Genomic DNA, 26,633 nt, shown 5'->3' on the forward strand with positions numbered 1-26,633 from the left:
AGAACTTTGAACCCCCAAGTGTTTCACTACAGTTTACAACGCAGAGCCGTGAAAATAAAAAATCTTTTTTTTCCCACAAAACTTATTTTTTGGCCCCCAGTTTTGTATTTTCCCAAGGGTAGCAGGATAAATTGGACCCCAAAAGATGATGTCCAATTTGTCCTGAGTACGCTGATACCCAATATGTTGGGGTAAACCCCTGTTTGGGCACACGGGAGAGCTCTGAAGGGAAGGAGCACTGTTTTCCTTTTTCAACGCAGAATTGGCTGGAATTCAGATCGGATGCCATGTCCCGTTTGGAGAGCCCCTGATGTGCCTAAACAGTGGAAACCCCCCAATTATAACTGAAACCCTAATCCAAACACACCCCTTACCCTAATCCCAACAGTAACCCTAACCACTCCTCTAACCCAGACACACCCAACCCTATTCCCAACCGTAAATGTAATCCAAACCCTAACCCTATCTTTAGCCCCAACCCTAACTGTAGCCCCAACCCTAGCCCCAACCCTAGCCCTAACCCTAACCCTAACCCTAGCAATAACCCTAGCCCTATCACTAGCCCTAACACTAGCCGTAACACTAGCCCTAACCCTAGCCCTAACCCTAGCCCCAACCCTAGCCCCAACCCTAACCATAGCCCTAACCCTAGCCCCAACCCTAGCCCTAACCCTAGCCCTAACCCTAGCCCCAACCCTAGCCCTAACCCTAACCCTAGCCCTAACCCTTGCCCTAACCCTAACCCTAGCCCTAACTCTAGTCCTAACTCTAGCCCTAACCCTAACCCTAATGGGAAAATGGAAATAAATACATTTTTTAATTTTTTTATTTTTCCCTAACTAAGGGGGTGATGAAGGGGGGTTTGATTTACTTTTATAGCGGGTTATTTAGCGGATTTTTATGATTGGCAGCTGTCACACACTGAAAGACGCTTTTCATTGCAAAAATTATTTTTTGCGTTACCACATTTTGAGAGCTGTAATTTTTCCATATTTGAGTCCACAGAGTCATGTGAGATCTTGTTTTTTGCGAGACGAGTTGACGTTTTTATTGGTAACATTTTCGGACACGTGACATTTTTTGATCGCTTTTTATTCCGATTTTTGTGAGGCAGAGTGATCAAAAACCAGCTATTCATGAATTTCTTTTGGGGGAGGCGTTTATACCGTTCCGCGTTTGGTAAAATTGATAAAGCAGTTTTATTCGTCGGGTCAGTACGATTACAGCGATATCTCATTTATATCATTTTTTTATGTTTTGGCGCTTTTATACGATAAAAACTATTTTATAGAAAAAATAATTATTTTGGTATTGCTTTATTCTCAGGACTATAACTTTTTTATTTTTTTGCTGATGATGCTGTATGGCGGCTCGTTTTATGCGGGACAAGATGACGTTTTCAGCGGTACCATGGTTATTTATATCAGTCTTTTTGATCGCGTGTTATTCCACTTTTTGTTTGGCGGTATGATAATAAAGCGTTGTTTTTAGCCTCGTTTTTTTTTTTCTTTTCTTACGGTGTTTACAGAAGGGGTTAACTAGTGGGGCAGTTTTATAGGTTGGGTCGTTACGGACGCGGCGATACTAAATATGTGTACTTTTATTGTTTTTTTTATTTTATTTAGCTAAAGAAATGTATTTATGGGAATAATATATATATTTTTTTTCTTTATTTAGGATATTTTTTTTATTTTTTTTTTACACACATGTGGGGAATTTTTTTTAACTTTTTTACTTTGTCCCAGGGGGGGACATCACAGATCATTGATCTGGCAGTGTGCACAGCACTCTGCCAGATCTGCGATCTGCTGTGCAGGGCTGCAGGCTTACCAAGTGTCTGCTCTGAGCAGACACTCGGTAAGCCACCTCCCTCCCTGCAGGACCCGGATGCCGCGGCCATCTTGGATCCGGGACCTGCGGCGAGGAGGGAGGTAGGAGACCCTCAGAGCAACGCGATCACATCGCGTTGCTCCGGGGGTCTCAGGGAAGCCCGCAGGGAGCCCCCTCCCTGCGCGATGCTTCCCTATACCGCCGGTACACCGTGATCATGTTTGATCGCGGTGTGCCGGGGGTTAATGTGCCGGGGGTGGTCCGTGACCGCTCCTGGCACATAGTGCCGGATGTCAGCTGCGATATGCAGCTGACACCCGGCCGCGATCGGCCGCGCTCCCCCCGTGAGCGCCGCTGATCGGTGATGACGTACTATCCCGTCGGTGGTCATACGGGCCCACCCCACCTCGACGGGATAGTACGTCAGATGTCAGAAAGGGGTTAATAATAATCTTTATTTATATAGCGCCAACATATTCCACAGTGCTTTACAGTTTAACAGTTTCAAAAGCAAGTCATAAGTAGCAACCTTAAAAATACAATAATTAAAGCACAATAAGATGACCCTACTCGTGAGAGCTTACAATCTACCATGAGGCGGGGGAGATACAAAGTACATGAGCTTATTTACAATTATGTATTTACAATGATGGTCCAGCCATCTTCAGGGGGTAGGGGATAGATGGAGATAGTGAATTGGGCTACACACGCGCCCTTACACATAAAATGACTTTTATTAGGGAATGTGATAGGCAGCTCTGAAGAAATATGTTTTGAGCGAGCGCCTAAAACTATGCAAATTTTGAATTGTCCTAATTTCTTGGGGTAGAGCATTCCAGAGGATTGGTGCAGCGCGGGAGAAGTCTTGGAGACGGGAGTGGGAGGTACGGATCAGTGCAGAAGTTAGTCACAATTCATTTGCAGAGTGCAGCGGTCGGCTAGGCCGATAGACAGAAATAAGGGAGGAGATGTAAGGGGGTGCTGAACTGTGAAGAGCTTTGTGGGTGAGAGCAAGTACTTTGAATTGGATCCTGTAATGAATGGGTAGCCAGTGTAACGACTGGCGAAGAGCAACTGCATCTGAATACTGATTAGCCAGGTAGATGACCCTGGCTGCTGCATTAAGGATTGACTGAAGAGGGGAAAGTTGAGTAATGGGGAGACCAATTAATAGAGTGTTACAGTAGTCCAGGCGGGAGTGTATCAGGGCAACAGCGAAGGTTTTTGTTGTTTCCATGGTGAGAAAAGGGCAGATTCTAGAGATGTTCTTTAGGTGTAAGTGGCAAGAGGGGGCAAGGGATTGTATATAGGAAGTGAAGGAGACATTGGTGTCAAACGTAACACCCAGACAGTGCACCTGCTGCCAGGGTGTTATTATGGTGCCACACACGGAGAGGGAAATGTCAGGTTTAGGGAGGTTAGTAGATGGTGGGAGCAGAAGAAGTTCAATTTGGAGAGGTTGAGTTTCAGATAGAGGGCGGACATGATGCCTGAGACTGCGGACAGACAGTCACTGGTGTTCTGTAGTACAGCAGGAGTAAGGTCAGGGGATGACGTATATAGTTGTGTGTCATCGGCATAAAGATGGTACTGAAAGCCAAATCTGCTGATGGTCTGTCCAATTGGGGCCGTGTAGAGAGAGAAGAGAAGTGGGCCGAGGACTGAGCCCTGAGGTACCCCGACAGTGAGAGGAAGAGGGGACGAAGTGGAGCCAATGAACACTACACTGTAGGAGAGGTCAGAATGATAGGAAGAGAACCAGGAGAGAGCAGTGTCCTTAATGCCTAGTGACTGGAGCCTAGAGAGTAGGAGATGGTGGTCAACAGTGTCAAAAGCTGCAGAGAGGTCGAGAAGAATGAGCAGAGAGTGGTCACCATTACACTTTGCTGTCAGAAGGTCATTGGTCACTTTGAGTGCAGTTTCTGTCAAGTGTAGGGGGCAGAAGCCGGACTGTGAAGGGTCTAGGAGGGAGTGAGTGGAGAGATAGCGGGTAAGGCAGGAGTAGACCAGGCGCTCTAAGAGTTTAGAGATGAAGGGGAGGTTGGAGACTGGTCTGTAGTTATTTGTGCAGGATAGATTGAGTGAGGTTTCTTTAGTAGTGGAGTAATGATAGAGTGTTTGAAGGAGGATGGGAAGATGCCTGAGGAGAGGGAGAGATTAAAGATTGTAGTTAGGTGACTTGTGATGACTGGAAAGAGCGACTGGAGGAGGTATGAGGGAATGGGGTCAGTAGTGCATGTAGTCGGACGAGAAGAGGAGAAAAGCCTGGAGACTTCTTCTTCTGTGATGGGATCAAATGTGGAGAGTGAGCCAGGGGAAATGCAGGGAGGGATGGGAGTCACAGCATTAAGTGGCTGGGAGCGGATTTCCTGATGGATATTATTGGATATATCTATTTTCTCTATAAAGTGGGAGGCCAGGTCATCAGCACAAATGTCTGTGATAGGGGCTTGTGCTTTTGGCATGAGGAGGGAGTGAAAGGTGTCAAAAAGTTTCTTGGGGTTGTTGGATAATGAGGAGATCAGGGTGGTGAAATAGGTCTGTTTGGCATGTTAAGCATGCACTTATGAACAAGAATGGGAGCTAGGAAATTCAAACGGTCATAATATATATACTTCAGTTTTTTACTGGCTGCTGTACCCATTGCTGGCATTTTCGGCGGTATTGATCCCGGCAGCTGCGCTACCATCTTGTGACATCAGCCACTGCAAAGTGACTCAATAAATAAATCTAAGTATCAACACTTTGTTTGCGTTTTTATTGATAGGGTGCAGTTTCAATTTGCGTACAGTTTGCCGAGTGCCCTTTCCAACATGTGGCGTAATAGTACACCCATGTCAGACTCCCCGTTTGGTGCGGGCTCAGCTGAACTATACAGCTGACATGTACCTGCAACAGCTGCGGGTGGAATCGCGATCCAACCACAGCTGTTAATTAGTTAAATTTCTGACAACTGCATTTAACTCGCGCTTACAGGATGAGCGCCGCTAATCCCGTCCATCGGTGACCCCATCACATGATCGCAGGTCACCAAAGGGTAGGCATGACAACCAGAGGTCTGCAGCAGACCACTATGGTTGTCATGTCATTGCCAGATTGCTATGAGCGCCGCCCCGTGATCGGCCCTCATGGCAAATGAGAATATCTGCTACACACAGAGGATCTGATCATTGTCCGTATGTAGCAGAGGCAATCAAAGTACTGCAGTTTTTAGTCTCCCATGGAGACTATTGAAGCATGCAAAAAATGTAAATAAAAAGTTTTTAAAAATATAAGTACCTCTTTAACCCCATTCACAATAAACAAACAAAAAAAAAATCAAATATACACATATTTGTTATTGCCGTGTTCAGAATGGCCTGATCTATCAATATAATATAAGAATTAACCTGATCGCTAAACGGCATAACGAGAAGATAATTCAAAATGCCAGAATTACCTTTTTTTTTTGGTCGCCGCTACATTGCAATAAAATACAATAATGTTTAAAAGATCGTATCTACACCAAAATGGTATCAATAAAAATGTCAGCTCGGCACACAAAAAATAAGCCCTCACTCAGCCCCAGATCATGAAAAACGGAGACGCTACAGGTCTCAGAAAATGGTGCTTTTTTATGAAGGAATTTTGGACTTTTTTTCACCACATAAATAAAAAAAGAACCTAGACATGTTTGGTGTCTGTGAACTCGTAACGACCTGGAGAATCATAATGGCTGGTCAGTTTTAGCATTTTGTGAATATGGTAAAAACAAAGAACAACTGTAGAATTGCACTTTTTTTGCAATTTCACTGCACTTGGAATTCATTTTCCAGGACACAATATGCTAAAACCAATGGTGTTGTTCAAAAGTACAACTTGTCCTGCAAAAAAACAAGCCCTCACTTGGCCATATTGAGAAAAAAGTTATGGCACTGGGAAGATGGGGAGCAAAAAACAGAAATTAGAAAAACTGAAATACCTCTGGTCATTAAAGTGTTAACAAACATGCCGGATATTGACAATAACATCATGTGGAATATTGAATTTACACTTTATGCAGTATATTATTTTTTTTATCGCTTACCATTGTCCTGCTGGACCTCTCATGGACTTTCCTCATAATTGGGGAACATCTGGCAGTATATGCTTCTCCGAGCTGCATAGTTGGCATCACAGTGTTCCCAGATTTCAGTGCCTCTCATGCACCTGAACAATCAGCATTTCAACATTGATATGTCAGGCCATGTTGCTGGTATCCGTAGAGGTGTGTTCCTGGATTTTTTATATTTTGCCAGGACAATCTACACGCCAAGCTTCCTGTTCTTGGCTGATGCACGTTCCTGGCTTCAAGAAAATGTGTGCGTATTTGTCGAACTCTATATGGATGGTCCGTGCGGCGTCTGAGTTTTTCTCGCACCCATAGGCTTGCATTGGCGAGTCTCGGGAGATATACACATGCAATCGCAGTCTGCTGCGATTTTGCTTGCACGTCGAATATACCTGAGAGAAAAAACACTGATCTGTATTGCCTCATTGAATAACATTCGTCCAAGTGCAATGCGGTGTTTTATCGCATAGCACTTTGGCCGCATTGTACAGTAGTGTGACTCCGGCCTAAGACCAAAAGGTAACTTTTATTTTGGATTGGTATTCCCATAAAGGTCTATTCCTTTCATTGCAGATTGGAGTGCCGGATTCCATTTGTTCTTAATGTTTGGAGTGGTGTCCTAGCTGAGGAAATAACTTTAGTTTCAGTGTTAATTTTGGCAGCTCGTTAGAGCACAGGGAAATCAAATTATAAAAAGAAAAGTGTTTGATTTCCCTGGTGATAAATAAGAGTTTATCACAGGGCATAACCATATTTTTTGGTGTTAGAGTACAGCATGTAGTTGACTTTCTCTATCTCTAGCGACAGCTCAATCTCTAGCTAAGAAATAGGGTGAATACACCTAGGAAACCTGTAGAGAATCACCATCATGAAGAGTAAGTAGTATAAAAATTCCCAACCTTTTTAACAGCTCTCCACTGTTGTTACTCAAAATCCACAAATGTATACTTTGATATAGTTGATATGTAGAAACTGGTATATTCATCTAACTATACTTTGAGTTCTAGTATGTAATGGACCCTACTATTGTCTGCCAATGCACAGATGACATCAAATTACCGTTAATGGGTTTTCTATGGCATAGACTGTAAAACATAAAATTAGGGACATCTAGTAGCAGGTTGGATCTATTTAACACATATTTTACCAGAGCAATATTATTATCATTTTCAGTGAAATATAATTTGTTCCTGGAAATTTTGTAGCTATCAAATGTATGTTCCTATCCATCTGCATGGCGTGCTCATACAGTATGTTTAAATATGTGGCTTGCATCATTTGGAAATTTTCTACTGCCAAAAATAGTTCCACGAAGACCTGTACAAACAGAAATGCAGAACGTCACAAGACAACTTCAATCCTGAGCTCTGAGTCATGATTACCCTGCATCTTTGGAAGTATGCAAGGAGAGATTGTTGTGCTGTAATAAACTCTTTACTGCAAAGTCAAGGAATTCTCATAATCATAGCATGGTTAAAGAGGGAGAGGGTAGTAAATTTCTAGGCGGAATAACAGTAATAAGAGCAGATGCACACATTCAAAAGAGCTGTGCTGTGTCACTCCGTTCAATGTTTACACGGGAGCTAATAATAGCTGATCCGAAGCTACCGCCTCACCAACATCGGAGCTCCTGCAACCCTCAACCTATTGTCTCCTTCCCCATAATCCTGTAGAATGTAAGCCCGCAAGGGCAGGGTCCTCTCCCCTCTGTATCAGTCTGTCATTGTTAGTTTGTTTACTGTAAGTGATATCTGTAACTTGTATGTAACCCCTTCTCATGTACAGCACCATGGAATCAATGGTGCTATATAAATAAGTAATAATAATAATAATGGGGCGCTGATCTGTAGGGTGCTGATCTCTAGGGCACCGATCTATAGGACGCCAATCCCAATGCAATGTATAATCATGGAAAATGAATGTGTGTTAAGAAATATATTGACATCTGCTTTTTTTTCCTTAAGGTGATGCAACAGTGACAATTACGCACAGATACACCCCAAAAGACCTACTGAAGATCCACACTCAGATTGCAGATATAATTATAGTGGCAGCAGGTAAATTTATATTTTTTCTGTTTTCTTAATTAGAAGCTTTGAATAACATCATAATGTACGGTTATACAACAGGTATAACCATATATACTGCGTTAACTGGTAAAAAGAAAAAAAATATGTGCACATTTTTGAATAATGTTTCTACATAGGTATGCAGTCTAAATCACTACATGAAATGGTTGTGATACTTACAACTAAAGTCAGCTCTGAAGCTCAAGGGCTGAGAGCTTCTGTAATGTTCCCTTGTAGAAAACATAGAACAGCAATACTCAATTGGGACTCAACAGCAAAAAAGTACTTAACTAGAAAAATGTAATTTATTGATATACACAGTATGTATCTAGGAATTAGTGTATACATACAGCGGTTGAAATAAGTATTGAACACGTCACCAATTTTCTAAGTAACTATATCTCTAAAGGTGCTATTGACATGAAATTCTCACCAGATGTAGGTAACAACCCATCCAATCCACATAGGCAAAGAGTTCAAACCATAGATGTCCATAAATTAAGTTTTTTGTAACAATAAATTGGTGATGTGTTCAATACTTATTTCACCGGCTATGTGTGTGTGTATGCGCAGCCTTCACCGCTAGGGTTCTTGCGGACTGCGGACAGGAGAGCCAGGATCCAGCAACTGGTGAGCAGACTTTGGGGCTTAGGTTTGTTGGAAGGAGGCAAGCCAGAACCATGGCTGGAGACATGCTAGCTGGCACGCTAACCACAAGGTACCGAGAGTTGGCATCCTGGGGGAGGTCATTGCGTACGACTGGCAGCGGAGATGACAATCCATAGAAGAGTTTGTGACCCGTCATCACATCTTGTTCAACCAGCAGGCAGTAGAGATGGAACACTTGCCTCAAAGGCTGCAAGAGCTCATGGCTGGAACCAGGGTCATGTTCCTCAAAATTAAGGGGTGACATCTCTGGTATGCAGTTGGTGTGATCTGAAAAGGAAGGGAGCAGGATTGACCCTTCTTGTAAAATTAACAGGCCAGGGAGAGGTTCCTTGAGGCGGCTCGAGATGGAGCTACAACCCCTGAGAGATTGGACTGTCCTTTGGGTTCCCCACCTCCTATGCGGGAGTAGGCGATTGAGCAGGTGACATAGGGGGCTGTCGTCCATTTCTACATGTCGGAGGTCCCGGCACTACCTGAATGAGGTACTACAGTTGGTGCCTTCAAGGGTGAGTGATTACCCTGCTTGTAATTTTTGGCATGCTTTGCACTTGATGCATTGCCTTTTTGGATCTAGGAGTTCCACTACATTTGAACAATTTGAACATAATGTGTATGAGGCCCTCCTTTATGTCTAATACAGAGTGTATCTGGGTCCCTCTTGCTTCTATTTGATGACAGTTCTTACTTCCTTCATAAATTAAACTGAAATTTCAATTTTTTTAAGTAAAAAAAAAATTGAAATGTAATAAAAATTAATGCAAAATTCGATTTTGGTTTACTTAAATTATTATAATTTTTTTTAAATACTATTTCAATATATATATATAATATATAATAGATATATATATAATTATATATATATATATATATATATATATATAATATATTATATATAATTATATAGATGTATATAATAGAATATATAATTTTCTATTTATATACAAGTCATTATGCATTAAAGAATGTTTCTTACCATTTTTTTCCTGTAAGCTCCAATTTCTTTTCGATTTTGAATGTTTTATTGTCAGTTCTTAAAGTGGAGCAAAAGTGTAGCAACATTGATCTCAGCAATCTGGGAGTCAGAGAGGCTTCCAGGGATCTTACCCATGTTTTTCCCCTTTTCATCCATTTCAACACTATCACTGCCCTCCAAACCTCCTTGTAAGGTCTGCTGAAAAAATGCGTGGATTTCCCATTGACTTCCATTATACTCGTTACTGGAAATGAGCACCTGGGTATTAGGAATTGCTTGCATCGAGTAGTGAGCATTTAAGCATTTTAGTGCTCGCTCATCCCTAAAGTATACCTATAAGAAGAACACCAAATATTGACTTGATTCCTATTTATCATCTGTTGATTCACTTACCATTTTCTAAACCCTTTAATGACCTACATCTGCAGCTGAGACTCTGAAGAACACAATGAGGGACGGTTTTTCCTGTCCCTGATCACGTGATCACCGTTATTCAGTGAATAATGGTGATCACATGAAAAAAATGTGTGCCAGCTGTTAAAAACATTTTTCTCCCTTCTGACAGAGGAGAGAGAAATGAGGTCCCCAAGCTCCCACTAGTATGTCTGCCATCCCCCAGTCCCTACAGCTCAGCCCCTAGCCCTCCACCTCCTCTTCTTGATAAAAAAATGCCGAGTGCATGTGCAAAAGCAGGAATTTTTCCTATTGGTTCATTTTGATCACTGTGATAGACACTATGACATTTATCAACAGGTAATAATTGGTATGTCAACCCACCATGTCAGATTACATTTTTTTATTTTATAATTTTTATTTTGTTCATTCTTTGCCGTTAGGGTTAATTTTGAGGTTGGAGTTTGGCTAGGGATAGGGTTGGTCTAGGGTCAGTCTAGGGTCAGGGTTGGGCTAGGTTTAAGGTTATCATTGGGGTTAGAGTTTTCTCTAATGTTAAAAAAATGATGTCGATATCATGACTAGTGCTCACTACTCGACTTTGCATCGGAGTTGTTTGAACACCCTAGATACTTGGTGCATACCCAAGAACCCCGGTGCAAACTCGAGTAGCGGGCACTTATGCTCAAAACAAATGTTGACATTTTCAATATGACGACCTAATGTTTTTCAAATTATGTGTAGTACCTTTTGGTTAAAAATCCTCACTACACCTCTAGATAAAATCCTTGAGTGGTGTAGCTTTGCAAAATGGGGTAAATTGTGGAGGGTTTCTAATATGATACTGTTTCACTTCCGAGCCCTGCCGTGTGCCCAAACAGTAGTTTCCCCCCACATATGGGGAATCAGCGTACTCATGTGAAATTGTATAACAAATTTTGGGGTCCATTTTTTCCTGCTACCCTTGTGAAAGTAATACATTTTGGCTAAAGCAATATTTATATGAAAAAAGTAAAACATAAATTTTTTCTTTCCACATGCCATTAATTCCTGTGAAGCACCTGAAGGGTTATTAAACTTCTTGAATGTGGTTTTGAGGACTTTGAGTTGTGCCGTTTTTAGAATAGTGTCACTTTTTGGGATTTTCTCTCATATAGACCCCCTCAATGTCACTTCAAATGTGATGTGGTCCCTAAAACACGGTTTTGTAAATTTTGTTGGAAAATTGAGAAATCGCTGGTCAACTTTTAACCCTTCTAACTTCCTATTAAAAAATAATTATGTGTCAAAAATTGTGGTAATGTAAAGTAGACATGTGGGAAATGTTACGTTAGAGTTAAGGAAATATAGTGGAGGAAATTGTACTAACTCATCCATGATTTGGTCAATGCAGTAAGTCCAGTACAAAAGTGATGCTAAAGGCCTAGTCATTCCATTGAAAGACCCAGCACCGAAAATTAGTACAATATTCCTCATTAGTATGTCGCCCATGACATAAGGATGATATTTTACTTTTTGCTAACGCTACAAGGTAAAGGTTTTAAAAAAAGTCAACTGTGGAGAGTTTTGGGGCATAAGAGGATAGGGAAAAGGTCCAAGCCTGGGGGTTACCCTGCAGCAGGGAAATAATGAGTCACACTTTAGCTCTCAGAACCAGACAAATGTAGACAGAGCTTGAAATACAGGCAAACATTTGGCCTAAAGGTGAAAATAATTTTTGCAGTGACCTGAAAAGTGGTCAGATAAGTTCACCTTGGGTTCAGAAAAGGTCAAGGAAGATGTTGCTTGGGTCAGGGCAGTTTCACCATGCCAAACGTGTTCTGTAGCATCCTTGGCCAGGTCTTGTATTTGATCAACCACTGCTTGCAAGCGATCCATAACTTGGGGTCAGTTATACTATAACAGCTCTTCTTTGGAAAGCTGCCAGCACTTAAAAGGGCTTCCACGGACAGGCTTTTTGCAAGCTACTTTGTCTAGCAGGTTCAAGGGGGACTATGTCCTTCACTGTTTAATGCCTGTATAATGATCTGGACTTATACAGTGGCCCTGGGTTGATTCCATGAAGTGGCTGCTGAAAGGTGAAGATGGCTGGCAGATCATGGTCAAAAAGCCAGATCGGTACCAAAGTTGTCAGGCAGTAGAATTATTTAAACATGAGCTGAGGTCAGTAAGGGAAAACAAAATAGGTGACCAGGAGTAAACCAGGATAGGAAGAACTTATAACTGGCACTGGAAGCAGGGAGGTAGGGATTTAAATATCCCAAGAATCAGGGCAACAATGTGATAAATTAACCCACAAGCTCTTTATCTGGACAGTACTACAAGTCCTAGAATACTAAACAGATGTAGACGGAACAGGCTCAGATATGCATATGATAATTACGTAAACTCGGCCTTCCTTAACATTTTACATTTCTTAGATCTTGCTTTAGCTGTTGCTAAAAGTAACTACTCTAAGATTGTGCTTAGAGAGACTGCACAGAAGTACCAGAAGGGATTGAGTGTATGGGTTGATCTCTGACCAAGTGTGTGGGACTATGTGCATACAGTATGTGGCCTATTTTTGCTCTGTCTTTATAGATGATGGTTCTGAAAAAGGGACATCCCTTTATTTACTCAGAATTCCCTATCCAAGCATGTGAAAACCCATTTCATGTACATTAGTACATACTATACAACCTATGTCAGCATTCTGGGTTAAAATCATTATATGTAAAACCATACATTTCAGTTTTTAACACAAACTAGGTAATGTTCATCGTGATTCTGGCATGGAGTTGGACCCCATGTTCTTTTCACATCTGACCCATGAGTAGAACATATAATTAGGAAAAGCATTAACTAGTTTGTAAATATTTCTAATTGTAAACCAATTACTACATTTTATAATTGCATGTAATGTCCTAGCTCAATAGGTTTGCCACATCTCATAGGTTAATTTACTGGAACAATCTTTTGGCTCATAGAGATCTTTAAAGACATTTAGTAAGATGTTCCCAGGATCTGCCCAAGCAGGAAGTTAGATGAACTTGATATGTAGGTTTCCTAGTGAAACCAAAGGTGATTTTTTCCTATTTATAATATGTATGAAGATATGTAAGGATCAAAGGCAAAGCAATTACAAGACAAAAATGTAAATTGTTCCTCCTCTTTTATAATGTATATATTTATACAGTGCTCACCATAAATAAGTGCAACTCATTTGAAAAATATCTCACTGAACACAAGAACGATTTCCAAAATTCTGACAAAATTTAGGCCATTTTCACTTAGGGGTGTATTCACTTTTGTTACCAGCGGTTTAGACATTAATGGCTGTGTTGAGTTATTTAGAGTTGTTATGCAAGCTGTACTCTGACTATTTTACATTGTATTAAAGCATCATATCTTCAGTTCTGTCCCATGAAAAAATACAATAAAATATTTACAAAAATTTGAGGGGTGTACTCATTTTTGTGAGACACTGTAGGTCTTTGATATAGATAAAGCAGTTTACATCATGGTTAATATTTTTATTATATTTTTTAGTCTTATTTATAATATAAATTACATCACAAACTGGTTTATTTCACCGCAGTGTTTTCTAAAGTAATATACACTCCTAGTTGTCTTTTCTTTCCACACCTTAAATAATTATAGGGAAAGAGAACACTTGTACTACCACTGAACGCTGCAAAATTGTAATGGATTTTGCATTTAGCTACACAAAGTTCATGCATATGAGTGTATTATAGCCACATACAACCTCAAAATTGTTAAGAGTTGTAGTATTGTGACCATAGGCTTCTCTAGGGCTTTACTATATTTCTTTATTCCTCAATATCATATGAATGAAGAAAGATATTTCTTTAGTTAGAAGAGTTCTATAATTCAGTGCCAAATGGGGCGCAAACAGTGCCAATGATTGAGTAGTTCAAATTACACTTAAAGAATTACTATGACCCATACTAGGTCTTCATTTGCTATAATAAAAAATGTTGCTAGCCACCTTGCATATTTTTGATATATATATATATATATATATATATATATATATATATATATATATATATATATATCACACACATAACATATAACACTGCTTTTGTGGCACTAGTCTCAGCCATATTTTAACAAATATTTTAATATACATAGGTGTTTTGGAAATGCAGATTTTTCAAGTTTTCTCCCCAATGATAAGTACAATATATGAATCTCGTACCATTAGAAGGGATTGGCATGGGATTACAGTGGCATGTAAATGTTTGGGCACCCCTGGTCAAAATTACTGTTAGTGTGAACAGTTTAGCAAGTTGAAGATGAAATGATCTCTAAAGGTACCTTCACACATAACGATTTTGCTAACGATATCGTCACGCTTTTTTGTGACGTAGCAACGATCCCGCTAACGATCTCGTTATGTGTGACAGCGACCAACGATCAGGCCCCTGCTGGGAGATCGTTGGTCATAGGGAATGATCAGGACCTTTTTTTGGTCGCTGATCACCCGCTGTCATCGCTGGATGGGCGTGTGTGACGCCGATCCAGCGATGTGTTCACTTGTAACCAGGGTAAATATCGGGTTACTAAGCGCAGGGCCGCGCTTAGTAACCCGATATTTACCCTGGTTACCATTGTAAAAGTTAAAAAAAAAAAAACACTACATACTCACATTCCGATGTCTGTCACGTCCCCCGCCGTCAGCTTCCCGCACTGACTGTCAGTGCTGGCCGTAAAGAAGAGCACAGCGGTGACGTCACCGCTGTGCTCTGCTTTACGGCCGGCGCTGACACAGTCAGTGCGGGAAGCTGACGGTGGGGGACGTGACAGACATCGGAATGTGAGTATGTAGTGTTTTTTTTTTTAACTTTTACAATGGTAACCAGGGTAAATATCGGGTTACTAAGCGCGGCCCTGCACTTAGTAACCCGATGTTTACCCTGGTTACCCGGGTGCTGCAGGGGGACTTCGGCATCGTTGAAGACAGTTTCAACGATGCCGAAGTCGTTCCCCTGATCGTTGGTCGCTGGAGAGAGCTGTCTGTGTGACAGCTCCCCAGCGACCACACAACGACTTACCAACGATCACGGCCAGGTAGTACCGCTGGTCGTGATCGTTGGTAAGTCGTTTAGTGTAACGGTACCTTAAAAGCCTTAAAGTTATAGATGACACATTTCGTTTGTATTTTATATAAAAAAAAAAGTATTGTCTTTTCTTGCATTTTAAAAACTATGAAAAAGAGAATGGGCTGATGCAACAGCTTGGGCACTCTTGGAGATTTCTATGCTCGGATAATTTTCACCAAAGTTTCAGACCTTAATTAGACTGTTAGGGTTATAGCTTGTTCACTATCATCGTTAGGAAAAGCCAAATTATCCAGATTTCCTAGCTTTATAAAAACCCAGCCACCTCTAATTTTGTGCCAAAAAACAGTAGCCAAGGGTTCTTCTAAGCAGCTATCTAGCACTCTGAAAATGAAAATGGTAGAGGCCCACAAAGCAGAAGACTAAAAGAAGATAGCAATGCATTTTCCAAGTTGCCCTTTTCTCAGTTCGAAATGTAATTAAAAAATGGCAGTTAACAGGAACAGTGGAAGTCAAGGTCTGAAAAACAAATCAACATTTCAGTGAGAGCTGCTAGAGAGGCAAATCAGAACCCCCACTTAACTGCAAAAGACTTTCAGAAAGATTTAGCAGACTCTGGAGTTGTGGTACATTGTTCTACTGTTCAGAGACACCTGCATAAATATTGCCTTCATGGAAGAGTCATCAGAAGTAACCTCTCCTGTGTCCTTACGATTAGTGTTGAGCATTCCGATACCGCAAGTATCGGGTATCGGCCGATACTTGCGGTATCGGAATTCCGATACCGAGTTCCGATACTTTTGTGGTATCGGGAATCGGTATCAGAACCATATTCATGTGTAAAATAAAGAATTAAAATAAAAAATATGGATATACTCACCTCTCCGGTGGCCCCTGGATCTTACCGCTGTAACCAGGAGCCTCCGTTCCTAAGAATGAGCGCGTGAAGGGCCTTCGATGACGTCGCGGCTTCTGATTGGTTGCATGACCGCTCATGTGACCACTCACGCGACCAATCAGAAGCCGCGACGTCAGCCGCGACGTCATCGAAGGTCCTTCACGGGCTCATTCTTAGGAACGGAGGCTCCCGGTTACAGCGGTAAGGTCCAGGGGCCGCCGGAGAGGTGAGTATATCCATATATATCCATATAGTCACCTCTCCGGCGGCCCCTGGACCTTACCGCTGTAACCGGGAGCCTCCGTTCCTAAGAATGAGCCCGTGAAGGACCTTCGATGATGTCGCGGCTGACGTCGCAGCTTCTGATTGGTCGCGTGAGCAGTCACATGAGCGGTCACGCGACCAATCAGAAGCCGCGACGTCATCGAAGGCCCTTCACGTGCTCATTCTTAGGAACGGAGGCTGCCGGTTACAGCGGTAAGATCCAGGGGCCTCCGGAGAGGTGAGTATATCCATATTTTTTATTTTAATTCTTTATTTTACACATGAATATGGATCCCAGGGCCTGAAGGAGAGTTTCCTCTCCTTCAGACCCTGGGAACCATTCCGATACTTTGCGTCCCATTGAAATGCATTGGTATCGGGTATCGGTATCGGCGATATCCGATATTTTTCGGGTATCGTCTGATACTATCCGATACCGATACTTTCAAGTATCGGACGGTATCGCTCAACACTACTTACGATAAATTTCAGCTTCAAAAGCAAAACAACATTTAAACAAGTTTACATTTTGGAATGCATGTGGACAGATGAGGTTAAAAGTAGAACTCTGTGACCACAATGATCAAAGGTACGTGCGGAGAAAAAAGGGCACAGAATTTCAGGAAAAGAACATCTCACCAATCATTAAGCATGGGGGTGGATAAATCATGCTTTGGGTTTTGTTGCAGCCAATGGCACAGGGAACATTTAATGGGTAGAGGGAACATTGGATTCAATTAAATTTCAACAAAATCCTGTTGCAAATATAATACCATCTGTAAAAAAGCTGAAGTTCAAAAGAGGATGTCTTCTGCAAATGGATAATGATCCTGAACACAGATCAAAATTGACTAAATACTACCTTAAAAGGCGCAAGCTAGAGGTTTTACAATGGCCCTCACAGTCTCCTAATCTGAACATCATTGAAAATCTGTGACTAGACCTTAAAATAGCGGTGCATGCAAGACGACCCAGGAATCTTACAGTCCTGGAAGGATTTAAAAAAGGAAAAATGGATGAAAATCCCTCAAGCAAGAATTAAAATAGTCCTGGTTGGCTTCAAAAAGCGTTTGCAAGCTGTGATACTTTCAAAAGGAGGTGCTACTAGGTACTAAACATACAGGGTGCCCAAACTTTTGCATTAGCCCATTTCCTTTTTGTAATTTTTTAAAATGTAAAAAAGGAAATATTTATATATTTGCCTAAAATACTAAAGAAATGTGTCATCTTTAACTTTAAGCTTTTTAGACATCATTTCATCTTCAACTTGCTTAGCTGTTCACAATAACAGACATTTTGACCAGAGGTGTCCAAACTTTTACATGTCACTATATAAGTATACCAAATGAGCAGTTTTTTTATTATGTGGTGTAATTCGATAGTGGTGAGTGGATTGTTTAATGTTTTGTGTGATGATGTGGACATATGAAATATGTAATATGAAGCACAGATGGCGAAGAAGGAAACCTGGTCAGATAATCCAAGGATGGGGCAGGCAGCACAGGTTCAAAATACAAAGCCGGGATTAAGAGCGGAGAGATCAGACCAAATGAATAAAGAAGCAAGGTCTGTAACAGGAGAGTCAAACAATAACACTGGTCAATGCACTTCTTCTGGCACAAGCTTTTAAAACATATTTTAAGTCAATTTTGGCTGCTGATTACGAATATGAACTCCGTTTTTGGCTATCACATCAGGATTTCGAGATATTTTCAATTTTTGATGAAAATTACTCCTAATGCTTTATGATAAAAACACATGATTTTCGGTACTACATTTTGTATATTTTTAATCAAGGAATAACAAAGAATACAAAGTCTATGTACAGCAAATCAAATATACTTACAGAATTAAACTACAAAATATAAAAACACATATATATGGCACACAGATGAATGGCAAATGGCAGTTATTTGAACTTTCTTTTCTTGGCTGATCTGTGATGTACAGCTTCTGGGTTGTCTCTCATCAAGCTCCAGCAATAGTCAGCCATCATTACGTGAGTCCCACCGGCCTTGATACCGTTCTTCCATTGTTTTAATGTCCTGATGAAAACGCTCCCCTTGTTCCTCGCTCACATCCCCAAGGTTCTCTGAAAAAAGGTGCAAATGGCTGTGTAAATAGTGAATCTTGATACTCATTCTACATCCAAGATTTCGCAGACTCATTAGTAGCTCTTCCACAATCTCCTCCTAGAAAATTCTGCACCACATTACAAAATGCATTTCAAGCTCTTTCTTCTGTCTCATTCATTGATGTGATAAAATTTGGGTCTCTCATAAGTGTTCTTATTTGAGGTCCATCAAATATTCCAGCCTTTTTCTTCTCTTCACTAAGACCAGGAAAAGTTGAACATATATAGTTAAAGCATTCTCCACTGTGATTGAGAGCTTTGACAAACTGCTTCATCAATCCAAGTTTTCTGTGTAAGGGAGGAAAGACAATATTCTTCCTATCCACTAGAGGATCATGGATGACATTCTTATCACCAGATTCCAAACTCTGTCGCTGAGGCCATTCAGTTTTCACCCAATGCTCTGCTGTAGCTCTACTATCCCAGTAGCACAGAAAACAAGGGTGTTTTGTGTAACCTCCTTGCAGACCCAAAAGAAAGTTAACCATTTTCAAATCAACACAAATTAACCACCCAAATTAAACTAAATTTACCTTAGCGAACCGTATAAACCGGCACTTTTCATACACTACTTATATTTATCATGGAATTCATGAAAATGGGCTATATACCTAGCAAAAACGTGATGTGATAGAGAAATTATAAGATCAGATTTGAATTCAGCACCCTCAAATTAGTCTAAAACTGTTCTTAAAGTCCATGCCAGTTTTTTTTTTTTCGCAGACCAGTGTAATGCACCTTGACAGGCATCTAGTGACAAACTTCAGCTAGGAACTAAGTTTAGGCAAGGTGTGAAGGGAGGAGCTAAATAATATATCCATTGTTGGCAAGGGATAGGCCAGAGAAGCAAAGCTTTGCAGAACAAAATGGTTATAAATTCCTGCAGAGTCTGGCCATGCCTATAGCTGAGTGGAGACTTTCCAGTAACAGGGGCATGTAGCATGGCTGGAAGTGTTGCACGAGGCAGCTCAGAGAGATGGTCTGACACTGGGAGGAGCAAAGCAATGCACACAGCGAGTAGGACGGCACTTACAAACCGTACGAGTCGCCGGCATGATACTTTATTGGTGGTTATATCTGATCTTATGGCTGGGCTGTTATCAAAGGCTGGCTTTAAAGTTTGGTATAAAAAAGGTTTTGGTTTATATTGGATTTTACGAACTATAATAAAGATGGCCATTGAAAATCTTTCCTTCGTTTAATTTTGTTTCCATTTTTAGGTATCATTATGTTAGGCTTTTAGGTATTGTTATGTGTGTTTTATAAACCAACATCACATCTTGTATTAATGTAATAATACAACTGTATGACACATATGTCAAACTCTGGCCCACGAGACACTTATGGCTCACAGGGTGAGTATACTTGGCTTGTGATGCCAGGTGGACCTCATGCCTGGCATAACACTTTCAACTGTATTGGCATCCTGGATGCTGAAACATTTGAAGCTCCCTCTGAGATAATTATCCTTCTGCATCTGACGTCTCAGCACAGCTGGCGTGATGATGTCATTACAACTTGCCCACAGTGCTGAGAAGTGAACAGCTTCAGAACGCTTGCTGTCGAAACCGGGGTAGCAGGGGAACAGGGAGATGTGAGTATTTATTTATTTATTTTTTTAATGTGGGGCTATTATACTGTTTGGATCACTATGTAGGTCCATTATACTGCATGGAGCACTATGTGGGTCTATTATACTGTGTGGAGCACTATATGGGGCCATTTTACTGTATGGAGCACTATATGGGGCCCACTATACTGAATGGAGTACTATGTTGGGCCCATTACACTGTGTGGAGCACTATGTGGGACTCAATATACTTTGTTGAGCACTATGGGGCCATTATACTGTATGAATTACTATGTGGGGCCCATTATACTGTATGGAGCATTCTCTGGGGCCATTATACTGTATGGAGCACTCTATCGCTCCATGATACTGTATTGAGCACTGTGGAGTCATTAAACTTTATGGACGACTTTGCGAGGTCCATTATAAAGTGTGGATGGATGCGTGGGGATTACAGTTTGGGCAGGGCTGGCCCGAACGTATAGGCGAACTAGGTGGCCACCTAGGGCGCCGACCCTAAGGGGGCACCAGAGAAAAAATAGAAAAAATTATAAAAAATCTTTTCAAAAGGCAAAAAGTGTATGGAGCGGAGCTGAATGTGTATGAGGTGTATGGAGCGGAGCCGTGTGTGTATGAGGTGTACGGAGCGGCGTCGTGTGTGTATGAGGTGTATGGAGCGGAGCTAAATGTGTACGAGGTGTACGGAGCGGAGCCGCGTGTGTACGAGGTGTATGGAGCGGAGCGCGTGTGTACGGAGCGCAGCCGCGTGTGTAGGAGTAGCTATGTGTGGCCATTATACGGTACGAAGTATCATGTGCGGCCAATATACAGTATGGAGCATCATGTGTGGTCATTATACAGTATGGAGCATCATGTGTGGCCATTATACAGTATGGAGCATCATGAGTGGCCATTATACAGTATGGAGCATCATGTGTGGCCATTATACAGTATGGAGCACTGTGTGGCCATATTTTTTTGTTTATAAATATTCTTTATGAAACAGTGTGATCAGCAGTGCTAAATGGGTGTGGTTGGGATGTGGATATGGGTGTGGCTAGTTATGAATGGGTGTGGTCAGAGGTGTGGCCTAAAATTTGCACTGGCGCTGGGAGTACAGTAAGGTCATCATACAATGCATGTGGAGGGTACTGTGGAGCAATTCACTGTGGGGGCACTTTGTTGGTATCATACTTTATTATTTGTATTATTCAAGGTCTTTTTATCCTTTGCTATTACATATTTAAATTAAGCTATTGGGCCATATGCTTTTTACTGCTCTTACATAACATATTATATTATTCCAATATTTTATTCTAAGATCTATTAATTAAAATATACTTTGTTCGTGGACCAAACCCCTTTAAGTTTGTTTCCATATGAAAAGATTAATCGTTATATCTGATAAGGAAAAACTTCCTCAATTGTAAACATTTTTTAATAAATGTTAAGGTTGGCCCATGACTATGTCCAAGTTTAAACACTTTTTAAGCCTCTGTCTTGGCTAAGAAGCATAGTCAAACATGTCAGATTTCTTAACAGCATACACCATGTTTAAAAAATGTCGCCTAACACATCTGTAAAAATAATAGTAAAGTGAAGAACCCCTTTAACCTGTCCTACAGGGTCCAATGGGAAATTTCCCTTCTGTGGCATTGTCATGATATGTGTCTTTTTATATCAGTAAATCTATTCTCAAACTTGCATGGATGAGGAAGGCAGGACTGAGAGGTGACTCAGAATGTCCCAGGTGTGGTGAGGAAGGCGCTGATCTGCTATATATGATGTGTTCGTGTGCTCGCCTCCAACCCTTTTGGGTGAAGGTGCTTAACTTGATCCAGGAGGTGACAGGAGTAGATGTGGTGCGTAACCCGCTGACTTGCCTTTTGGGCTGTATGGATGATATTGCTACGGATGAATGTGGAAGACTGACTATCGCAAGATTGTTGTATGCTGCGAGAAAGCTTATCACAATGCACTGGTTGGATGAAAAACCGCCAGGGAAAAAGGAATTTATCAACAAGATAAATTTTATTGTCCTTATGGAAAGAAATATATACAGTAAGAGAGGTCAGAATTAGTGTTGAGCGATACCTTCCGATACTCAAAGGTATCGGTATCGGATGGTATCGGCCGATATCCCAAAAATATCGGATATCGCCGATACCGATACCCGATACCAATGCAAGTCAATTGGACACAAGTATCGGAAGGTATCCTGGATGGTTCCCAGGGTCTGAAGGAGAGGAAACTCTCCTTCAGGCCCTGGGATCCATATTCATGTAAAAAATAAAGAATTAAAATAAAAAATATGGATATACTCACCCGTCCGGCGGACCCTGGACCTTACCGTTGTAACCGGCAGCCTCCGTTCCTAAGAATGAGGAGTTTAGGACCTTCGATGATGTCGCGGCTTGTGAAATGGTTGCGTGACCGCTCATGTGACCGCTCACGCGACCAATCACAAGCCGCGAGGTCATCGAAGGTCCTTCACTCTGCATTCTTAGGAACGGAGGCTGCCGGTTACATCGGTAAGGTCCAGGGGCCGCCGGACGGGTGAATATATCCATATTTTTTATTTTAATTCTTTATTTTTTACATGAATATGGATCCCAGGGCCTGAAGGAGAGTCTCCTCTCCTCCAGACCCTGGGAACCATACACTGGGAACTTCCGATTCCGATTTCCGATATCACAAAAATAAATTCGATACAGCAAATATCGGCCGATACCCGATACTTGCGGTATCGGAATGCTCAACACTAGTCAGAATACAAAATTTGAAAATGTGTGGGGTGGATGGATGGATTACCCAGGTGTGGCATCTGCTGAGTTACTGCAAAGTAGAATGGGTGTTGTGTAGTTGATTCTGGGGGGACTCCTACATGTACAGGCGTGTTTTTGTAAAGCTTGTTATCTTTTCTCAAGAGGTGATGCTGTCAGATGGTTGTATTGGATAATGGGCAAGAGATTGGGGGGAGGGAGAGGGGGGTTGGTTACGTGGTAAGGGTGTTGTTTAGTAAAATGAAAATGTATTATCAGGTCATGTATCTAATGTACGGTATTTGTCTGGAAATTGTATCGGACTGTGTTAATGACGTGTCATATGCTTTAATAAAAAATACATGATTTAAAAAAAGAAATCTATTCTCAAACTAAGAAAGTTGTTTCCAGGTATTCCAAAGCTGATCACGGCAGACATGGTTAAAGATGGAGCTGCTGTAATAGATGTTGGCATCAACTACGTAGAAGATCCAATTACTGGAAAAACAATATTAGTTGGAGATGTGGATTTTGAAGGTAATCCATTTTTTATTGTTAAATGTTCATATATATGATAATATAGCCATAACAGTAAAACTAGCTGCTTAACCCTTTCCTGCAACTGCTATTTTTTTGTTTTTGCACTTTGGTTTTTTCTTGCTTTTCTTCCAAAAGCTATATCATTAACAAGACAGCAAACCCCACTCACGTATCTAACCACATAAGTGATGCTGTCAGCAAATGACAAGTAAATGACAGTGGCATGTAGGGAGTGAAATCCAAAGGATTTATTATTGCAACCGGCCATTGCCCACTATATGGCACATTCACCATCTTGAACCAGCTCCAAACACCTTCACCCTAGTGTACATATAGGCGATCAGCCTGTGGCACTGCTGAGGTGTTATGGAAGCCCAGGTTGCTTTGATAGCAGCCTTCAGCTCATCTGCATTGTTCGGTCTAGTGTCGTTCATCTTCCTCTTTACAATACCCCATAGATTCTCTAAAGGGCTAATGTCAGGCGAGTTTTCTGGCCAATCAAGCACAGTGATACTGTTGTTTGTAATCCAGGTATTGGTACTTTTGGCAGTGTGGACAGGTGCTAAGTCCTGCTGGAGAATGAAATCTCCATCTCCAAAATTGTCAGCAGAGGAAGCATGAAGTGCTCTAAAATTTCCTGGCAGACGGCTGCGCTGAGTTTGGTCTTGATAAAACACAGTAGACCTACACCAGCAGATGGCATGGCTCCCCAAACCATCACTGATTGTGGAAACTCTAAATAAATAAACCATTATTCAATAATTCTATATTAACTTGCCAACGCCCTGCCAATTCTCAGCTCTAGGACTATGTAATCCTAGTAAGCGCAATAAATAAAGTTAATAATTTAAAAGAGAAGTGATTCATCAAGGGGTCTATGCCAGACATCTTGTGTCTAACATCTTAAATTTTTTTTAGGAGTAGCATTTCTGGCAGAGGTGCATGAAAGTTGCAAGATAAGCCTAATTCGTTAAGTGTCATGTACCTCTTAACGAAGTAGGCGCATCTTACTCCAGCACAGCCTTCTTTAAGACTAGTGTGCAAAATGGCAGTCTTAATGAATTGGGCCAAGAATATTTTTACTTTATTGTACATATTTATTTTAAATAATTTTACACAATTAAATTAGAACTCAGGCAAATGAGGCAGGACCATTTTGTCTCTTCCCTTGGAATATTGGTGCCTGGGATCTTCTAATACCCTTCCCTGGTTGTGATTGACAGTCTACATGATGTGCAGTCAACATTCTGCCCCACCATGGAGGTCTGATTAGGTGGGATTAGACGGTCTGATGCAGGACTAGTCCAGGGGAAGAGATATCCCACCAGAGCAGTCATTTGCAAATTGTAATGCAGCACTTACACTTCATTCTTCAAACATTGCACTGTTAGTAAACACAGAAAACACATTAAAGGGAATCTGCCAGCCTTTTTTTTTCTTATATAATCTGAAGATAGCAGGAGGACATAGGAGCTGAAACAAAGATTTCAGTGATTTGTCATTAATTAGTCTGTGTGCTGTTGTTTCCCTACAATGAATGCTTTATCACCAGGAGATTATCACAGCTTGGACTACAGTGCACGTGAGCCCCGGTCTGACAACGCCCCTCCTCATCTTCCTGTCAATAGACAATGAACACAGAGAGCCTGGTGGGGGCAGGATTAGACTTCTAAGCTCTGCTGCATTGTTACATCTGAAAACACATGGCCATGTGGCAGTGAGATGCATTCAGCTACTCTCAATAGAAAAGAATGAATAGAAGTCTGATGAATCTAGTCGTCATGTCAAAGCCAATATGCCAATCACATACAGTACAGAGCAAAAGTTTGGGCACACCTTCTCATTTAAAGATTTTTCTGTATTTTCATGACTATGAAAATTGTAAATTCACACTGAAGGCATCAAAACTATGAATTAACACATGTGGAATTATATACTTAACAAAAAAGTGTGAAACAACTGAAATTATGTCTTATATTCTAGGTTCTTCAAAGTAGCCACCTTTTGCTTTGATGACTGCTTTGCACACTCTTGGCATTCTCTTGATGAGCTTCAAGAGGTAGTCACCGGGAATGGTCTTCCAACAATCTTGAAGGAGTTCCCAGAAATGCTTAGCACTTGTTGGCTCTTTTGCCTTCACGCTGCGGTCCAGCTCACCCCAAATCATCTCGATTGGGTTCAGGTCTGGTGACTGTGGAGGCCAGGTCATATGTAGAAAACAGCAACTGACAGCACATTGGATGATCCGGATGCACGCTCAAAAATCCATTGACCCAATTGGATAAGTACTCACAAAAAAAGAAAAACGAGAAGCATCCAGTCCAGGTGAAAAAAGTAAAACTTCTTTATTCTGCCATCAAAGTCATACAACTTTTCGACCAAACATGGTCTTTGTCAAGTACTTTGTCATATTTGACAAAGACCATGTTTAGTCGAAACGTTTTATGACTTTGATGGCAGAATAAAGATGTTTTACTTTTTTCACCTGGACTGGATGCTGCTCACTTTTCTTTATTTGTGGAGAATAGGTCATCTGGCGTAGCACCCCATCACTCTCCTTTTTGTTCAAATAGCCCTTACACAACCTGAAGGTTTGTTTGGCGTCATTGTCCTGTTGAAAAATAAATGATGGTCCAACTAAACGCAAACCGGACGGAATAGCATGCCGCTGCAAGATGCTGTGGTAGCCATGCTGGTTCAGTATGCCTTCAATTTTTAATAAATTCCCAACAGTGTCACCAGAAAAGCACCCCCACACCATCACACCTCCTCCATGCTTCACGGTGGGAACCAGGCATGTAGAGTCCATCCGTTCACCTTTTCTGCGTCGCACAAGGACACGGTGGTTGGAACCAAAGATCTCAAATTTGGACTCATCAGACCAAAGCACAGATTTCCACTGGTCTAATGTCCATTCCTTGTGTTCTTTAGCCCAAACAAGTCTCTTCTACTTGTTGCCTGTCCTTAGCAGTGGTTTCCTAGCAGCTATTTTACCATGAAGGCCTGCTGCACAAAGTCTCCTCTTAACCGTTGTTGTAGAGATGTGTCTGCTGCTAGAACTCTGTGTGGCATTGACCTGGTCTCTAATCTGAACTGCTGTTAACCTGCGATTTCTGAGGCTGGTGACTCGGATAAACTTATCCTCAGAAGCAGAGGCGACTCTTGGTCTTCCTTTCCTGGGGTGGTCCTCATATGAGCCAGATTCTTTGTAGCGCTTGATGGTTTTTGCAACTGCACTTGGGGACACTTTCAAACTTTTCCCAATTTTTCGGACTGACTGACCTTCATTTCTTAAAGTAATGATGGCCACTCGTTTTTCTTTACTTAGCTGCTTTTTTCTTGCCCTAATACAAATGCTAGCAGTCTATTCAGTAGGAC

General features: G+C 41.3%; 1 protein-coding gene across 1 annotated transcript in view; it reads left to right on the plus strand.

The window, feature by feature from the left end:
* MTHFD2L (methylenetetrahydrofolate dehydrogenase (NADP+ dependent) 2 like) overlaps nucleotides 1-26,633 on the plus strand; it is a 121,014-nt gene that overhangs the window by 90,992 nt on the left and 3,389 nt on the right. Inside the window, exons 6-7 of the mRNA XM_077261988.1 lie at nucleotides 7,885-7,977; nucleotides 23,127-23,252. Coding sequence (XP_077118103.1) covers nucleotides 7,885-7,977; nucleotides 23,127-23,252 — 219 coding nt within the window. The remainder of the gene's footprint in view (nucleotides 1-7,884; nucleotides 7,978-23,126; nucleotides 23,253-26,633) is intronic.

This window comes from Ranitomeya variabilis, chromosome 1 (assembly GCF_051348905.1).
Source record: "Ranitomeya variabilis isolate aRanVar5 chromosome 1, aRanVar5.hap1, whole genome shotgun sequence".
NCBI classification, from domain to species: Eukaryota; Metazoa; Chordata; class Amphibia; order Anura; family Dendrobatidae; genus Ranitomeya; species Ranitomeya variabilis.